The sequence below is a fragment of the Diabrotica virgifera genome, chromosome 5 (assembly GCF_917563875.1).
Source record: "Diabrotica virgifera virgifera chromosome 5, PGI_DIABVI_V3a".
Taxonomy (NCBI): Eukaryota; Metazoa; Arthropoda; class Insecta; order Coleoptera; family Chrysomelidae; genus Diabrotica; species Diabrotica virgifera.
Window position 1 is genome coordinate 149483158 of NC_065447.1, and position 19792 is coordinate 149502949.

The 19792-nt window shown below is 33.0% G+C and overlaps 1 protein-coding gene across 3 annotated transcripts in view; it reads left to right on the forward strand.

Annotated features, from left to right (window-relative positions):
• Nucleotides 1-19792, forward strand: part of LOC114332070 (protein yippee-like 2) — a 368683-nt gene that overhangs the window by 241293 nt on the left and 107598 nt on the right. For all 3 annotated transcript variants that reach the window (XM_050650444.1, XM_050650445.1, XM_050650446.1), the window contains one exon: nucleotides 10002-10185. In XM_050650444.1, coding sequence (XP_050506401.1) covers nucleotides 10084-10185 — 102 coding nt within the window. In that variant the 5' untranslated portion in view covers nucleotides 10002-10083. The remainder of the gene's footprint in view (nucleotides 1-10001; nucleotides 10186-19792) is intronic.

The following is a 19792-nucleotide window of genomic DNA, read 5'->3' on the forward strand; positions in this document are numbered from 1 at the left end:
TCCCATATATATGTTCTATGCGATTTGCATCAGGGTTCATTGGTGGCCAGTCTAGAGCCTCAACTCCAACATCCTCAAGATATTGTGTGACTGCTCTTGCGGTATGTGCACGGGCATTATCATGCATTGGCACAAAGTTATCATACCCAATGAAGCCGGCATAAGGAAAAACATGCTCTTCAAGGATGTTCCGTATGTACCAGTCAGCATTCATTCGAATATTCACCTCAATAAGCTCCGTACGACTCTCCCAACTAATGCCACCCCATAGCATTATGGAACCGCCACCAAAACTAACATGTACAAGATTACATTCTGCGAAACGTTCCCCAGACCTTCTGTATACTCAATCACGTGCATCTGTGAAAAGAACTTTTCTTCATTGATGTTCGTTCCAGTAACGTGGGCTCTTGCAAAGTGCAACCTTTGAGTTTTATGCCGTGATAGAAGAAGTGGAACTCTGGCATGCCGTTTTGGATTCAAACCAACCTCTTTGTCTTCGAGTCACAGTTTTGGTACTTACATTAACTTTTCTTGTGATTAGTAACTCATTTTTGAGATAAGAAGCTGTAAGTGTACGACTTCGCAAAGATTTGAGTCTTAAATATTGGTCATCTCTGGGCGTTGTACATCTTTTTCGTCCTTGACCAGGTCGCCTTTTGTATTCCCGAGTCTCATTGTATCGCTTTACTATACGAGAAACAGTCGACTGATGGATATTCGCTATCCACGCAATATTTTCTTGTCTGTAACCCTTATTTCTTAAAGTAACAATTCTAGCACACACTACCTCACTTAAATGTGGCATATCAGCAAGAAAACTGCAGAATCGAAACACAAAACTCTCCAACTGACATATTCTAACTGACAATTCAACAAAACAAGACTTGTCAAGTCGCCAAAGCACACTTTCCATACTATGCAATGTTTGTTAATTTGTTACATTATTGCATATTCAGTTATAAAGACTATGTTTAACCATTTATTTATCTCTAATAAATTAAAATACATAAAATAAATAAATAAATCAAATAAATTGATAAATAAATAAAAATACTTTACATTTCAAAGATAAAAAATAAACAAATAATAACGATTGAAGATAAAATATGCAATATTTTTGTCCATGAGTATGTAATCGTAATCATTTGATCAAGTGATGATCTTACGCAAAGTTGTGTTTGCAAATTTTCCCGCGAAGGTTTGTGTTGGTACTACCAACCTAAGTGATCTGACATTTTTTAAATTTTATTGAAGAAACTGTTTTCTTAATTTTATATGATGTGGAACTAAATAATACATATTCCTAAATTTTCACTTTTCTATTACCAACCGTTATTTTCTAATAGCCATCCTATATATTTACCTCTTCTTATATGTAAATAAAAATGAATATTTGTGTGCATGTCCGTTATAGAATCGTAAACTATAGTATTTTTACTACAAAAACGTTATTACGTAGGTCAAAATTTTTGACGTAAGAGAACTGTCAAAACATTAGAATGTGACTTTTCATTATTGCTATGTTTATTAAAAACACGGCAATAATGAAAAGTCACATTCTAATGTTTTGACAGTTCTCTTACGTCAAAAATTTTGACCTACGTAATAACGTTTTTGTAGTAAAAATACTATATATGCATGTGATCATGTGATGATCTTAAGCAAAGTTGTTGTGCATGAGTCCGCGAAGGTTTCTGAGTTGGTACTACCAACCTAAGTGATAAGGGGGATGCCCCCAACATTTTTTAATTTTTTTGAAGAAACTTTTTTATTCAACGAGATATTCAGCATTTTCGAAATTTAGTTCGAAGTTTGCGGAATAAATTTTATAATCTAGGAGATAGTGTCAAATTTTTACGGTGATTTTGGCACTTATTCCATGAATTTATTTTGGTGATCGAAAAGGTCTGTCAGCTGGCGCGACTCCGGAGCTTTTAGGCTAGAAAAATAATATGAAAGTAGATGTAAAAAACCCTAGGCCTTATAAGTCAGATATTTATCTCCATGCATCACATACATAATAAGGTCTAGTCCTAGTCAGTCTAGTGGCTAGAATGGCTGGCATTCAACCAGGAGGCTCGGGTTTGATTCCCGGCATCGGAAATTCTTTTTGTTTTTAAAATTAACGTTTTGATTTGAAAAATAATTGTTTTTATAATACTTTCTTATATTGTGCCGTATAAATAATAAAACGTGATATTATAAAAATTTCCTTTTTTTTAAAGTGTAATTATTTTTATTATTAACCTTCCGATGACCAACCTTTTTTTGTTACACGGATGACCAAGGGGGGGGGGAATGACCCCAGGTCAAAAATACAAAAAAATGAAGTGTTTTTATTTTTTTTGGCATGGACTTTGTCATTCAGCCAGTCACAACATGAGTATTAGTGTCATGTGTAGTGTGTATGTTGAGTAAGTGTCTTGTTACTTTGCAAAGTTGACGTCATTAGCGTAAAACTACTTGGAATTATACATAATGGACGATATTTTACTAAACATCAACTTCAGAATATATTTTTTATTCGTAAAATATAGGGAATTTTTTTTATTTCAAAATATGAGGATATCTAGAATGATATTAAAGTCAAATAAAAAAATAATGAGTTAAAAATTGAAAATACTTTTGAATATATTAAAGAAAAACATACGCTGGGGTCACAATTTCCCCCGCTTGGTCATCCGAAGGTTAATTTCCTGGTCTTTTTCATTTTATGCCCCGGTTTTGGGCCAGCTGACACATCATTTGTTAATAAGCTTTGGAGCAACCGACTATACTGTAACAAAAAAACAGCCATGCCAAAATGCTCCCGTCAAATTTGACGCTACCTCCCGGACTATTACGAGTTGAAATTAATGGCGCTTTGAAACCCTGCCATCGTTGTACATTTATATATAATATATAATGTTCTTGAACTCCTAAGTGGAGCATAGAGCTTCAGTGAAAACGCGCCATCGGGTTTTATTTTGCGCTAGGGCCTTCACCTCATTCCAAGACTTTCCTTGACTTCTTATCTCGTCCATGATGGATCTTCTCCAAGTTTGTGCTGGGCGACCTCTTTTTCTTTTTCCTTGGGGATTCCACTCTAGGGCAGTTTTTGCAATACTGGAACTATCTTTTCGGAGTGTGTGACCTATCCACCCCCACTTTCTGGATTTTATTTCATTTTCTACCCTCTTTTGTTGGGTCAGGTGTAGAAGATCTTCGTTTCTGATGTTGTTTGGCCAGAAAATACGGACAATTCTTCGTAGACATTTGTTAACAAAGACCTGCAATTTGTCTGTAAGGGATTTTGTCACTTTCCAGGTTTCGCATCCATAGAGTAGAACTGATATAACATTTGACTGGAATATTCGGATCTTTGTCCTTGTAGTATATTCCCCAGACCTTCAAGGGTTAAGCATGCTGAATGCTTGTTGAGCTTTTCGTATCCTCATACGAATATCGTTTTCTATACCTCCGCTTTCTGTTATGACACTTCCAAGGTACGTGAAGTTTTCCACATTTTCAATCTGCATGTTGTCAATATTAAATAGCGTGTTGTTTCTTGCGTCTATTCTCATGGATTTGGTTTTACTAATATTGATTTTTAAACCTATTTTATTGGCCTCAGTGGATAGTGTTTCCAATTGGTCGGCCACATCCTGGAACCTTTGTCCTAACAGGCAGATATCGTCGGCGTATTCCAGATCACTTAGGTGTGTGGTTAACGTCCATTGTATCCCTTTTGTGTCGAAGTCTAGTTTGGAGAGAACATAGTCTAGAGCTATGTTAAACAGAAACGGAGAAAGCACACATCCCTGTCTGACTGACTCCAGTAAGTACGTCAAATTCGTCACTGTTGGCCCCATTGTGTGTCACGCTGCACGTCGCCTCAGTGTACAGTGACTTTATAATCGAAATTATTTTATGTGGAATGTTTCTTAGCTCTAAAATTTTCCATATAGCAGCATGAGATAGGCTGTCAAAGGCACGTTCGAAATCAACAAAAACCATGTATAGAGGTGTGTTCCATTCAACCGATTGTTCCATTATTACCCTCATAGTATTAATGTGATCTATGCAGGAAGATTCTGGGGTCCTATTATTGAAATCATTCGAGCATATTTCGCATACGAAATTAGAAGAATTTCGCTTGAAATCCGGTGTCTTGTATTTTCGAATACTTCGTGTACGAATTTTTTCGTATACGGCGACTCGAATGGGTATGAACCATTCGAATCGTGATGCTCGTATACGAATTATTGATTCATTTCAAGGTCATTTCAGCTGTCATGATAGTTTTAGCTGATAGTGTTAATTGTGTTGTTGTCTACAATATTTTTACATTGAAATTTATTTTCAATGGCTGGTTTAAATAATTCTTTAATAGAAAGAAAGGACATGTTGTACGATTATGCCTTGAAAATATAACCTAACCTAACTTAATGTACGCATTTTAGCATTGGATCTAAGCTCCAAACTTGACATATAACACCATTGCCATATCCTCAATTTTTTCATACTATGTATCACATTATTACATAAAGGTGCATTTAAAAAATCGCTTTGAAGTAAAGTTTTGAAAAGTAAATACTAAAGTATCAGTGTAAATACTGGATATAAAAATAATATTAAATAAAATGGCACACTTTCTGCGGACTTTGCAAATTGATATTACTAATATACCTATGCAATCTTAATATTCGATTACACTTAAAATAACTTCTACTTTTCTCCCAAAACTGGCCCTTTTTTATAATTTGTTCAGACTATAAGTCGTTATATTTATACATTAAACGTTGTTATACATTATACCCCAGTTAAGACAGTCTTGTACATTATACAAGAAATAGACCAAACAATATGGCAACATTGTGACTCAGATGACAAATAAGTTCAATGTTATTCGACTTTGCAGTGTTGCCGGTGCAAATTCTGCTCGTATACGTATAACATTTCGAAGGACGTTCAAAAATACACATTCACGTTCGTATACGAAATTTTTCATTCGAGTTAACACGTATGCGAAAATATTCGGTTGAATTCGAAAATACGACCCCAGGTCTAAAACCTGCTTGATTTGCTCGAAATTCAACCTTGTTTGTTAATCTTTTATGTACGATGGTCGTAAAAATTTTATTTATGGCGGTAAGCAAGGTTATTCCTCTCCAATTTTTGCACAGTGTGAGGTTGCCCTTTTTTGGAAGCTTAATAATGTTACCTTTTTTCCAGCTCGCTGGAATGCGGTTTGTTTCCCACACCTCTCGGACTATGGGGAGCAAAAGTTCAGCGGTTAGATGCGGGTCAGTTTTAAGTAGTTCGGAAGCAATGTTATCGATTCCCGGGGACCTGTTATTTCTCAGAGATTTGATAGCTGTTATTATCTCCGTTTTGGAAGGGGACTCGCGAGATATATGCAAGTCTATATTCTGAGGGTGTTCAACAATTTCAACTGCGTTATCCCTGGGCGTGCCTAGCATCTCCTGAAAGTGCTCTTTCTATCTCTCTACTTGGTCATCCGTTGTAGTAAGTAATTCACCTGTCTTGGATCTTACAATGTTCGAACAGTTCGGCCCATTTTTTGTTAATCGTCTAGTAATTTGGTACAGCTCTCTAGTCCTGTTGTGTTGTGCAGCTGTTTCTGCTTGTTTTGCCAGTTCTTCAACCCACTTTCTTTTGTCTCTTCTTGCATTTCTTTTAACTGCTTTATTTAGTGTTTTATATTCTTGTTGTCGTTTCGTTCTTTCTTCTACAGTTCTTGCTTGCAAGATATCTTTTTTTCGTTGTTTTCTTTCCTCGATAAGATTCCAAGTTTCATCTGATATCCATTCCTTTCTATCTATCTCTTTTTTACCCAGTTTGTCTCGGCTATTTCTGTCAGAATATTTGCCAAGTCTTCCCAGCTATTTACTTCACGTTCTCTTGTTTTTACTTGAAGCTCCTCCCTAAACGTGTGTTTTCCTGGGAGCGTTTTTAATTTGTACAGATTATATGTGGGTCTGTTGGTGTTTCCTGTGGTTTTGTTTTTTGCCGTCTTGATTTTAATGGTACCAATTAACAGATGGTGGTCACTTGCAATGTCTGCTCCTCTTTTTGTTTAGTTTTGTCTCGTTTAGTTATTGGTGGAACCATATTCCCACATAAAAATATTCACAAGGTAACAAACAAAAAATATATAAAAATATTCACAAGGTAACATGGACTGCACGTCGGTCTTGACGGTCCAGTTAGCTGGGGCTCAGTCGATCGACAAGTTTAGTGGATTTGCGATTTGCGGTCGCTGGTTCGAGCCTCAGCTAGGTCATGAAATTTATAAAAGGCCAACGCCGTAGTATAAAACTCAATAGAGTCTACGGCTTGGTTTGGATAAACTGGCGTCTGATCGGCCTATGGAGGAGCGGTACGGGAAGGGATAAGGGCTTCCGGCTTGGTGATACTCCTCCATAGATCCCTACCGAAGGGCGTTGACGCCTAAGAACGGTGTATACAACATGGACTGCACCTGGTCATACAAGAGAAAATCAAATAGACCACATCGCCATATCAAAAAGATGGAGATCATCTCTTCTTGATGTACGAAATAAAAGAGGAGCAGACATCGCAAGTGACCACCATCTGTTAATTGGTACCATTAAAATCGTTGTACATTTACGAACCGCAAAAATGTATTGTTTATCAGAAAGAAGTAAATTATAATCCAACTTTTTATTCATAATATTTTTGAGTCTTTTTTGGTTCTCTGTTAATTTTTATTTATTGAACTTTGACACATTATTAATTTATTTCTAAGGCGGTTCAGCTAGTTTATACATAAAAATTGACGGTTCTCGGCGTTTTTTCTTATTTTATAAAACAAATACAGAAATAATTTTATTCCATAAGTGCATTCCACACTGTATATTCTTCCACGTATAAAAAGCTTTCTCAATCCTGATATGAATTTATACAAAAAATTTACTAAAGATGATTAGAACAGGAATTCAATTTATTGAGGAATTGGAGGATATGAATGAGTAAATGTCTTAAAACACTTTAAACGGATATTAGTTTCCAGTAGCAGTTTAATTTCTATTTGCTTACTGGAGAAATTGGATTTTTGTGTTGGCGTCTTAAGATTGCAAAATCTCAGTTGATCCTTATCTGAGGTATGCAAATCGAGTTTACTTTTTGTCATTCTATAGAAATGTTTTAGGGCTAGTGATTATTTGCACTTCCTTAGTTTCTTTTTGTAAGAGTTATAGTAATGGTGTGGCCACAGCCACCATAAGACAAAACGTTAAAATCCAAACGAAACAGAAAAATCAACAGAAAGAATGGAATGTCAATAAATTGCAGAATGCAGAAAAAAAAATATGAAGAAGAAGTAACTATGCAAATAAGAGAGAAATATAAAGCAGGGGACATCAAATCAGAATGGGAGATGATAAAAAGCCAATAGAGGAAGCAGCAAAGAAGCAAGTAGGCAAACACCAGAAAATAACAAAAAACGAAAGATATAACAACGAATGTAAAGAACTAGCAGCAGAAAAAGTGCAAGCAAGAATTAAATGGCTGAGAACGGATAAAGAATAAGACAGAGAAAGTTATGAAAAATAAAGAAACAACGTTAAGAAAATTATAAGACAAAATAAAAGAAGAAGGGCAGATGAAAAAATACAAGAAATAGAACAGGAAAGAATAAATAGAAACACGAGACATTTCTATAAAAATATTAAAGAACAAACCAAAAATACAAAGGTAAAACAAATGGAATAAAAAATAAAGAGGGAATAGTCATAGTAGGAGACAATGACTATAAGGAGGTATGGCAGACCACTACAGATAACTCTTGACGGAGGAATACAGCGAAGAAAAAATGCAACAGGAAGAGGAAACGGTGGACGAAGAAGCAGACGAAATACACATTGAAGTCTCAAAAGATCCAACAATAGATGAACTCGAGGAAGTAATACAGAGGAGCAAAAATGGAAAAGCTCCAGGAAAAGACGAAATTAACATGGAACTTATAAAATAGGGAGGAAAGGAACTCAGGCAAAAAATTCTATCACTATTGAAAAATATATGAAAAGATAATATGACGGCGGACTGGGAGATAGGGCAGGTAATAACAATACATAAAAAGAGAGACCAATAAATTTGTGAAAATTATAGAGGAATAACATTATTAAGCACAACGTATAAAATATTGACTTCAATAATAAGAAAAATATTGTCAAAGGTCACGAAGAAGAGAGTGGGACAATACCAATGTGGATTCACAGAAGGAGGATCGACTATAGATGCTATACACACGATAAAACAAATAATGCAAAAATCAAACTAGAATTAGAATATAGAAATGCTATTCATCGACTTCAAACAGGCATTTGATTCGATTAAGAGATAAAATTAATGATTGCCCTGGCAAAATTAAAAATCCCACATTAACTCAGAAAATTAATAAATATGACAATGAGAACTACCAAAATTAACTTAAAGACGCAAAGAGACGACACAGGTGAATTCATTATAAATAAAGCAGATGTCTTATCCACAAAACTGTTTAATCTAGCTTTAGAATATGTACATACTACGGATATATAAACAAAGGGAACCTAAGAACTAGAGGTGGATAAAAATTGCCTACGGCAGACCACATTGCTATTATTGCAAAGAATAGAAACATAATGAAAGAAATGCTAGAAGAAATAAAAGAGAAAGAGGAGACAATGGGACTCAGATTAAATGAAGAAAAGACAAAAATATTAAGACGAGGGAAAAAACAATAAAAGGAAAAACTAAAATAGGAAATTCGGAGTTGACATTCGAAGTTGTAGAACATTTCAAATAACTGGGAGTGACAATAAGCAAAACGGGTGAAAGAATACTAGAACTAAAAGAAAGAATATTGGCAGCGAATAAAGCTTATTTTGCAAATAAAACACTACTTAAAAGCAAAATACTGACCATGAAAACCAAGATTAGAATGTATAACACCATAATCAGACTATCAGACCAATATTATTATATTACGCAGCAGAAACAATGACGATAAATAAAAAAGATGAAGAAAACTTAACATTTCTTTCTGTTTTTGAGCAACAGTAAAATGTATTTTGATTTAAATAAATTACATACATTCTTCTTTTTTTTGTCAAATAATTTAATTAAAAAAATGTTTTGGACATTTGGTACAAATAATTTAATAAATGTTTATATTGCTAAATAGAGAACTGAATGACCTTTCAAATGAGCTAGCACACGACCCCTATTCCCATTTAAAAAAATCATCGATTACGTCATCACGCCCAGATGGATGACGTCACTAGTATAATATATATGCCAAAATATAATAATTTAAGAATAAAAATCGACCTGTTTTGGGATTTTTCCTTAAAGTTGCCGGCTTGGGAAATATCGAATTTATTCCTTTCATTTGCACCATACTGTACATATATTATACAGAGTGGGCCAAAGAAAACAGTCCACCTCGATATTTGGCAGTATTTATTAGAATTTAAGGAAATAAAGAAACAGGTCGATTTTTGATTTAAGGGGGACACATTTTTACGGTACATACATCTGTCATTTGTCAACCCCCTCCCCTGCGGGAACGGAACCCATTTATATTGTTGGTTGATATTGTTGATATGCCTATGACGATAATGTGGCATCATATTGCATTATTCATTTTAATACTAAATATTATGTTATTATATCTCTATATTTTTGTTTATTCTTAATTATTATTTTTTATCTTTTGTAATATTTTTTTTATTATTAATTAATTGTTTATTTTTATTTTTTGATTTTTTTATTTAATTATATTTTTTTGTGTTTTTTTCACTACGTTATGACATGAAACCGATTCAATATCTCGGAGGTTTACGTCTTAGATTTTGTTTATATAAATTTCAATATTTTTAGATTCTAGTAAGCGAATTAGGTTGTATGGTTTTTTAAATATTTATGTTTAATTATGAATAAATTGTTATAACTGCAACGATAAACTATAAAATTTTATTTCTGTTTTTCAGGTGTGACAAATCCGCATGGCCTGCCGTCGCAGCCAGCAGCAGCACCAGCAGCAGCGCAGCAAGCAGCAGCAGGCAAATTACAATGGTCAAGACGTTTCAGGCCTACTTACCACAGTGTCATCGCACGTACTCGTGCATACATTGTCGGGCTCATTTAGCAAATCACGACGAGCTTATATCTAAGGTGAGTTCTAGAGAAATGGGTATATAGGCCAGGGTAATAAGGTTTTTTCCATGACACTCGAGCAGCCAGGGTACTGAAGCGTTTTTTCGACAGGTAATACCTATAAGAGCAAATTGTAATTATTTCCTGCGTAGGATCTGGCGGCCATTTTTATTTATAAACAAGTGTCAAAAATGTCATTTTTCCCTTTTTTTCAAATCAATGGAAAACAGTGAAACTTATGATTTTTTTAGTACAAATATCTTTGAGATTATGGAAAAAGCTTTAAAATGACCTATTACAAAGTTTGATATACTCATTTATTGTTAATATAATTGCGAGAAAAGTCGGAATTGCAAAAAAAAATTTATTTCGCCATATCTATTGTAAAAATTAGTGTACAGCTTTGAAATTTTTGTCATATAAGGGCTCTTTGGTGCTTAATATGTGATAAAAATTTCATAGCGATTCATTCAATTGTTTAAATTTTATTCAAATTGTTTATTACAGAGAACATTTTTTTGCATTAACATAAGTCAGAAAAAAATTACGTTAGAAACATTCCACGGGTGTCAAATGAAAGAGCATGAGCTATATTTTCAATTTGGTTTAAAAATAGCGAATAAAAAATGCATTTATTAGTAATAAATAATTATGCAAAATTATCGTAAATCTTTCCTTATAAACTTTTTATTTTGTTATATAGGAAATTATATATATTTATTACAATTTTTTATCAATTATGATATAAATAACATTGCTTGGTAGTTGTACACTTAAAACAGGGTAAAAAAGTTAATTTTTTTGGAAAAAGTTATTCAAAAAGTTTATAAGGAAAGATTTACGATACTTTTGCATAATTATTTATTACTAATAAATGCATTTTTTATTCGCTTTTTTTAAACCAAGTTGAAAATCTAGCTCATGCTCTTCCATTTGACACCTGTGGAATGGTTCTAACGTCATTTTTTTCTGACTTATGTAATTGCAAAAAAATGCTCTCTGAGATAAACAATTCGAATACAATTTAAACAATTGAATGAATCGGTTTGAAATTTTTATCACATATTAAGCACCAAAGAACCCTCATTTGACAAAAATTTCAAACCTGTACACTAATTTTTACAACAGTTATTGCGAAAATGTTTTTTTTGCAATTCCGACATTTTTTCGCAATTGTATTAACAATAAATGAGTATATCAAACTTTGTAATATGTCATTTTAAAGCTTTTTCCATAATATCAAAGATATTTGTACTAAAAAAATCATAAGTTTCACTGTTTTCCAGTGATTTGAAAAAAAAGGGGAAAATGCCATTTTTTGACAGTTAATTGTTTATAAATAAAAATAGCCGCCAGATCCTACGCAGGAAATAGTTACTATTTGTTCCTATAGGTATTACTTGTCGAAAAAACGCTTCAGTACCCTGGCTGCTGAAGTGTCACGAACAGGGTATATTTTTGTCTTATTACCCTGGCCTAATATAGAACCTTGAGTTGGCTGGCTTCAGTGGTCAACATAGGTACATATTATAATCTGCTATGTCGAGTAGGGACCTTGAGTTCCCGAAAAGCTATCTAGTTTATTAATCGACTGATAGTCGGCTATTAGTCGGTTGATTAGTCGGTTGGTTCTTCGCTTATTGGCGCAGGTATACTTGCCAACAAATGACTTTGTAATAAGCTTAAGATCAAGGTTTTCTGAAATATCTTGATAGCAACTTTACTCCAAAGTTCACTGAAGATAGATATAACTCAGTGGTGGGCAAAGGGCGGCCCGAGGGCCGCATGCGGCCCTTTATACATTTTTTGCGCCCTCAGAAAAAGGTGAGTTATTTTCATTTAAAGATTTTTTTTAATTATTGCTAATATTAATAAATAAATATAGATAATGCAGCTATTAATTAACACTTTCACAGCGGGTGATTTTTCCGCAAATTTTCAACATAACGCGGGCAATTATTTTGGTTTCCGGCACAGAATTTTGTCGGCTCCCTCAATGAAATTAATGAAATTTCAACAAATGGAAACGATATTTTTGAAGTAGTCGGAAACTGTCTGAAAAATTTTAAATTAACCTGTAACCACCTAGTAAGTGTAACAAATAACGAATCACCAAATTTAAGAGGAGCAAATAGTGTAATGTTGAGAAAACTTAAAGATTACGTTCGTGAACAATTACCTGAACAGGTATTGTGCCAAAATTTCATATAACTATTATTGTTAATTTTATTCGTTCAAGAGGATTAAATCATCGTGAAATTATAGCATTTTTGGAAGAGTTAGAAACAGAACGTACTGATGTCTTATACCACAATCATCTTCGATGGTTAATTTTAGGAAAGGCTCTAAAAGATGCTGTGAATTAGGGGAGGAAATTGCTTTATTTTTAGTAATGAAAAACTTCTAGTTTGCTAAATTTACAAGTTTTGAACGCAAAATGAAACTTTTATAATAAAACTCAAATTATTCATTGATCATATAAAAAAGAAAATTCAATTAGTTCAATTATTTCCCTCATTAAAATTATTAAATAATGTACCGATATTAAGTAATGATACCGAATTAAAATATCCAAAAGTAAATAGCTAAATTTATAGTTCAACACTACATTTTTTTGCGAACAAACATTTTGAGTAGGTAATGAACATAAATAAAAATCCATTGAGGACAGAAATAATTGGTAAAATACCACAAAATGTCCACCCGAAATAGAAAGAATCATGACCGAGGACATAAAAGTAAACTAAAACTTTAGAAAAGACATGAAGGTTCGTTTTTCATATTTTAATAAATATTATTGTAAGTTTGTAAATAATAAATAATCTGTTTCATAAATATTTTTTTATTATTTAATTATTTCAAAGAAAACAAAACCAATTAAGGAAATCTAAGATTTTTTCAAAATGACTTTCTTTATTTTTATTTAAATTACGTTGCTCGGAATTTACCTTCAAATATATACCTACGTAACTAATAGCAATGTGAAAAGAGAATTTACTATTTTATTTGGGAATAAGCCACAATTTAAATTTTAAACTAAATTTATTTGACGTTTCGACTTTCACTTCTGAAATCGTTTATCAAATACAAAGCATTAATAAATTAAACTAATTATTAAATAAATGCTTAGCTTATTAATGTTTTGCATTTTGATAACGATTTCCCAAGTGGAAATCGAAAAGTCAAATAAATTTAATTTCAAACTTAAATTGTGGCATATTCTCAAATAAAATAGTAAATTACAAAATATGCCAAAAGAAAATAGCTTCAGAACAATATTAGTGAAAAAATTAATAAAATATAAAGGAAAAGATTCCTCTTTTCCTTCAGTTCAGTTTGAGGCCAAGATGAAGACCACTTTGTAATACCGTTGCAATTTAATTTCTTGTGACATCGACTTATTGTCGACATTTTTGTAGCCTAAATGGCATAACTATTATTACATTAAGGTATTTTGACCTAAATATGTAGCTAGTTCCAACTACTTTGGATCTGAAGTTTCTACCACCTGATGATGGACTGATTGGTCCGAAAACGTTTGTGATTTTATCCATCTTGGATCATTTTTAGAAAAAATTTTTTAATAAATTATATACCACCTACCTACATGTGAGGTTTTTACTTCATTAGTAAAAAAAAATTAATAGGTTTATAGATAAAATTAAAATATGTAAATAAATATATACACATATATTTGAGGAAAATAGCATGCTTAAATAAGTGCGAATGCTATTTAGGGAGGAGAGATATGGACTTTTACTACTGAAAATTATATTACTCTCTGAAAATTTTAGTTTGACCGAAGTAAAAGTACCGGAAATACAGCACGCTTAATATCATATCTTCGACTCGCTTTGCAGCAGCTTGAGCCTAGTGAGAAACGTTCAACAGCTGTTCCATTCTCTTTTGTAAATTACTCTGCGATTCAAAATCGTATTATGATGTGCATTACTGTAGGATTTGATAGACAAAAAAGAAATTGAAAATAAAAGTTGTCAAAACTTTAAACGCGTTTTTTTTTCAAAACTGATTAAAGTCGGTGGTCATTGTAACTTAAAAGCTACTTGACAGATCCACCTGAAATTTTTAATAGATTTTCTTTAGACATTTCGTGAGGTAACTCGATCGAGATACTTTTTGTCTTAGGTTTATTTTTTGTTTAACAATAATAAATATGTTGATTTTCAACCTTTTTTACAAAAAATTTCGTTATTTTGACTTCTGGGAGAAATAAAAAACTCAAAAATCGTTAAACCTAAAAAACTCGACAGCGTTACCTCTATGCTCATGCTAATAAAATATTTTTGAATTCTTTGTTTCATATAATATGATACAATGACGTTCTGATGTCTACCGCAAAATTCATCTTTTTTGGAGGTGTAAAAATTTGTCACCACTGGCGTATTTTTAAATATTTAGTCTTGAATTTATTTTTATTTTTTTGAATTGTACTAAATATGTTTATTTAATTTAAGAATGAAATAATTTCACCATAGTTTCAAACAAAAATGTTGATTTCAACCATACCCCCCCCCCCCCTAAACAAAATTAGTAAAAAGTTAAAAATTCCGAAAATGTTAAGGTAACAAATCGGTAATAGACCAAAAACATTTTGTGGCCATTTCTAAAATAAGTTTGCCCACCCCTGATATAATATAACTGAAACCAAAAACGTTTGTTCTGAACAATAATTATTGTAATCCATTTGGATTTTTAATTTTTAATTAAATTAGTTATAGCAATTGCACCAGATTGTTTTTACTTCGATGTTGAAAGTTTTTTTAACTGTAAGGTATACAGCCAACTCCCGGGAACTATCCCGTTTTAAAGTTTAAGCAGTTCATACTTTTGATTTCTTACGATGTGACCAAAGTATTGTGTTTTCCGTTTTTTTTTTTTATTATAAGCATAAGCTCTCTTTTCTTGTTCATCCTCCGCAAGACTTCCGCATTTGCCGTATGCTCATGTAGGACATTCTGAGCATTTTACGGTAGCACCAGAGTTCGAATGCTTGGATTCTTTTTTGTGTTGCCTCTGTCATTGTCCAGGCTTCAACACCATAGATTAAGGTGGAGAAAACGTAGCACTTGAGTTCTCAATGAGATATCCAGCTGGCGGTTGCATACAAGTTTTTGCATTTTGTAAAACACTGTACGTGCCTTTTCCAGGCGTGTTCTTATCTCTAGTGACTGGTCCCAAGTTTCATCAAGGTTACTTCCAAGGCACGTTATTTTTGTTAAGGTCGCGGCAGATTATCATGCTCGAATCGTTTCCAGCACCCGTGTTGAGCTGCCCCCCCCCCCCACTTGCAAAAATTAAAAAACAAATAGCCCTGATTTATGAGCTACTTATGAGCTCTCATATTCCGCAAACTAAAAATTTTGAGCTCGTTCCACTGAGCAGGAATTTAATACCCTAGTGGGAGGGGCTGAGTCAGCCCCCCCCCACTACTTAAAAATAGGAATATTGAAACGGTTTTTGCGGCAGAATTACGAGCGATTTATGAGCTCTTGAAATTATATAGTTTCGATTTTTGAGCTCATCCCCTTCACCCCCAAACAACCCTTTAATTGATTTAACTTAAGAGAAAGATGCTGAGAAAACTTAAAATATATCGTATTGCGAATATAATTCCTATAGCTTATATACTCTAAGAATAAACTATTAAATCAAGAGCATTTCGATTATTGAGCTACAACCCCTTCGCCAGAAAACCACCCTATCTTCCCGGCTTAAGAGAAAGTTGTATTTAAAATGCGTTAAACTAATTATTTGGCGACTACATATCATTTAATAATTTATAAACTTCCAAATTACGCGCATTTAGATCAGTAAATTGCAATTTATTTTGTATAGTGCAGTCACTGAAGGTAAAAATCAACGATTACCTTCAATTTCGGTGAACCTTCATCGATTTTCACGAAAATTGGTCAGTGGTTAGAGGATACGTCAAGAAACAAAGGTGACATGGTACCACCTTGCGCCTTTACCCTGAGGGTGGATACCGCCCCTTCTCGGGGGTGAAAATTATTTTATAAAAAATAAATGCACAAATCAATAAAAGAACAAATTAAAAGCAAAATTTATTATATAAAGTTAATAAAATAAGTCAATACTTTTTAAGTTATTAAAGATCAAAGATTTTAATTATTTGTGAAAAAAATGCATGTTTTGAAAAGGTTTTTTGTAAATCACTGAAAAACTTTAAGTTTTTTCAAAAAAGTTAATAGTAGTTTAATTCGTATAGCTTATATTCTAAGAATAAACTCTTAAATCACGCGTCTTTCGATTATAGAGCTACAACCACTTCGCAAGAAAACGACCCCATATTCCCGGCTTAAGAGAGAGTTGTTCTTAATAGTACATTATATACCGCGGGACTGAAGTAGTACATTTAATCCTGAAGGTAAAGTTTATGGCCCGACCGCAGGGAGGGCCATAATTTACCTGAAGGATTAAATGTACTTCAGTCGCAAGGTATATACGATACTTTTCGTACTTCCGGTATGATTTTATTAATTATTTCAATAATTTCAATCAGTTTTTTCTCTCTTCAACTCATTTAATAAACTGTCTTTAAAATAAGTTACCATAGTAACATTGCGTTGTGACAGTTATAATTTAGAAACATTGTCATTACTAGTGTCATTGTAAAGAAACATTGGTTCAATATGAAAAGGACCTATCTGTTACTCGTCAGTTACCTGCTGCATTAACCCAGGAAAGACTGGTCAATATGACGAACTGTCACAATATTAATTTGAATATTAACGTTAATTACCATTCTAATTAATTATATTTTTCAATAAAATATCCCTTAAATTCGTTTGTTTGTGATTTAATCGTTCCGGGAGTTTCGTCAATATTTAATCCCGGAGGGATTAAATGTGACACTTTAGTACCTGTCACAAGGGAGTGAAGTTGTCACTTTAGGCCCGGAAGTACGAAAAATAATTTAAATTAATTATTTGGCGACTACATATCGTTTAATAATTTATGAGCTTGCAAAATATACGCATCTCAATTATTGAATTGCCATTTTCTTTCTATAGTGCAGTCACTGAAGGTAAAAATCAACTAGTACCTTCGATTTCGGTAAATCTCCATTCATTTTCACGAAAATTGGTGAGCGGATTTTGATACTATCAACTTTTTCTGCATCTTATTTTTCATAGGTATTTCTAAGTACTTTGACAAGTATTTAGTACCTAAGTGTTATAAAACGCATCTCTTTCCCGTTATTTAAGCTTGAACCCTTAGATTTTAACAGTCGCGGAAAAAAATATACATTTAATTACCAATAACTTACTTTAAATTAACATTAAAGGGTTTTTCAAGTAAGCAATTTATTATATTTTTTATTAGCTTCAATTTTAGTGATGAAAACTTTTTTGTAAAAACTTACAGTTTTTGAGTCATTTATGAAAAATCGCTCTACTAAAGCATGCATTTTCTTTCCAAAAATTAAAATATTTGATCTTTAATAACTCAAAAAGTATTGATTTATTTTAATCACATTATATAACAAATTTTGCTTACAATTTGTCCCTCTCTCGATTTGTGGGGTTATTTTTAATAAAGTAATTTTCACTCCCGAGAAGGGGTGACATATACCCCAGGCTAAAACCCCAAGTTATTATTGTCAATTCGTGAAAATAAATGGAGATTTACCGAAATCGAAGGTACTAGTTGATTTTTACCTTTAGTGACTGCACTATAGAAAGAAAATGGCAATTCAATAATTGAGATGCGTATATTTTGCAAGCTCATAAATTATTAAACGATATGTAGTCGCCAAATAATTAATTTAAATTATTTTAAGAACAACTCTCTCTTAAGCCGGGAATATGGGATCGTTTTCTTGCGAAGGGGTTGTAGCTCTATAATCGAAAGACGCGTGATTTAAGAGTTTATTCTTAGAATATAAGCTATACGAATTAAACTACTATTAACTTTTTTGTAAAAACTTAAAGTTTTTCAGTGATTTACAAAAAACCTTTTCAAAACATGCATTTTTTTCACAAATAATTAAAATCTTTGATCTTTAATAACTTAAAAAGTATTGACTTATTTTATTAACTGTATATAATAAATTTTGTTTTTAATTTGTTCTTTTATTGATTTGTGCATTTATTTTTTACAAAATAATTTTCACCCCCGAGAAGGGGCGGTATCCACCCTCAGGGTAAAGGCGCAAGGTGGTACCATGTCACCTTTGTTTCTTGACGTATCCTCTAACTACTGACCAATTTTCGTGAAAATCGATGAAGGTTCACCGAAATTGAAGGTAATCGTTGATTTTTACCTTCAGTGACTGCACTATACAAAATAAATTGCAATCTACTGATCTAAATGCGCGTAATTTGGAAGCTTATAAATTATTAAATGATATGTAGTCGCCAAATAATTAGTTTAATGCATTTTAAGTACAACTTTCTCTTAAGCCGGGAAGATAGGGTGGTTTTCTTGCGAAGGGGTTGTAGCTCAATAATCGAAATGCTCTTGATTTAATAGTTTATTCTTAGAGTATATAAGCTATATGAATTATATCCGCAATACGATATAATTTAAGTTTTCTCAGCATCTTTCTCTTAAGTTAAATAAATTAAAGGGTTGTTTGGGGGTGAAGGGGATGAGCTGAAAAATCGAAACTATATAATTTCAAGAGCTCATAAATAGCTCGTAATTCTGCCGCAAAAACCGATTCAATATTCCTATTTTTAAGTATTACAAGTATTAGTCCACTAGGGTATTAAATTCCTGCTCAGTGGAACGAGCTCAAAATTTTTAGTTTGCCGAATATGAGAGCTCATAAATAGCTCATAAATCAGGGCTATTTGTTTTTTAATTTTTGCAAGTGGGGGGGGCCAGCTCAACACGGGTGTTTCCAGCACGTAGCGTAGTCTCCGAAAAACCTGATTTTACAAAGAGGTGTCTGATACGATACGTTCCGAACAGTGTGAATTGTTCATATTTAAAACCATTAAAATCAACATTTTTCGGAAAATAAACGCTACGTGCCGGAAACGATTCGTGCATGATAATCTGCCGCAACCTTTACTCTTTCCAGATCTGTTCCGTCGACATTGACCTTCATTCACCCTTCTGTTTTGGTGTTTGCTGATGACCATCGTTTTTGTCTTCTTTGTATACAATTTCATTCCAAATTCTCTACAGGCTGTCGGTACTTGGTCCATTAGGCATTGCAGTGCTTCAGCATTATCTGCCAGAATGACCGTGTCATCAGCATATCGCAGGATATTTATACATTGCCCGTTTATAATTATATCATCCGAGGTGCCGTCCAAAGCTTTCTTAAATATCTTCTCAGCGTAAACGTTGAATAACAAGGGTGACGGGACACATCCCTGTCTTACTCCCTTCGCGATATAGATTTTTCCGGATGTTTCGCTTTTTATTCTGATTTTAACCTTTTGTTCTTGGTAGAGGTTTGAAATTATCCTTAATTAAGTCTTTACCGTCGATATTACATGACCTTAAAATATCGATTAGTTTGTCATGTTTCACCAGGTCAAATGCTTTCTGAAAATCTATAAAACACAAGTATACATCAAACTCGATATCTCTACATCTTTCAACTAGCTCACGTATTGAAAAAAGTGCT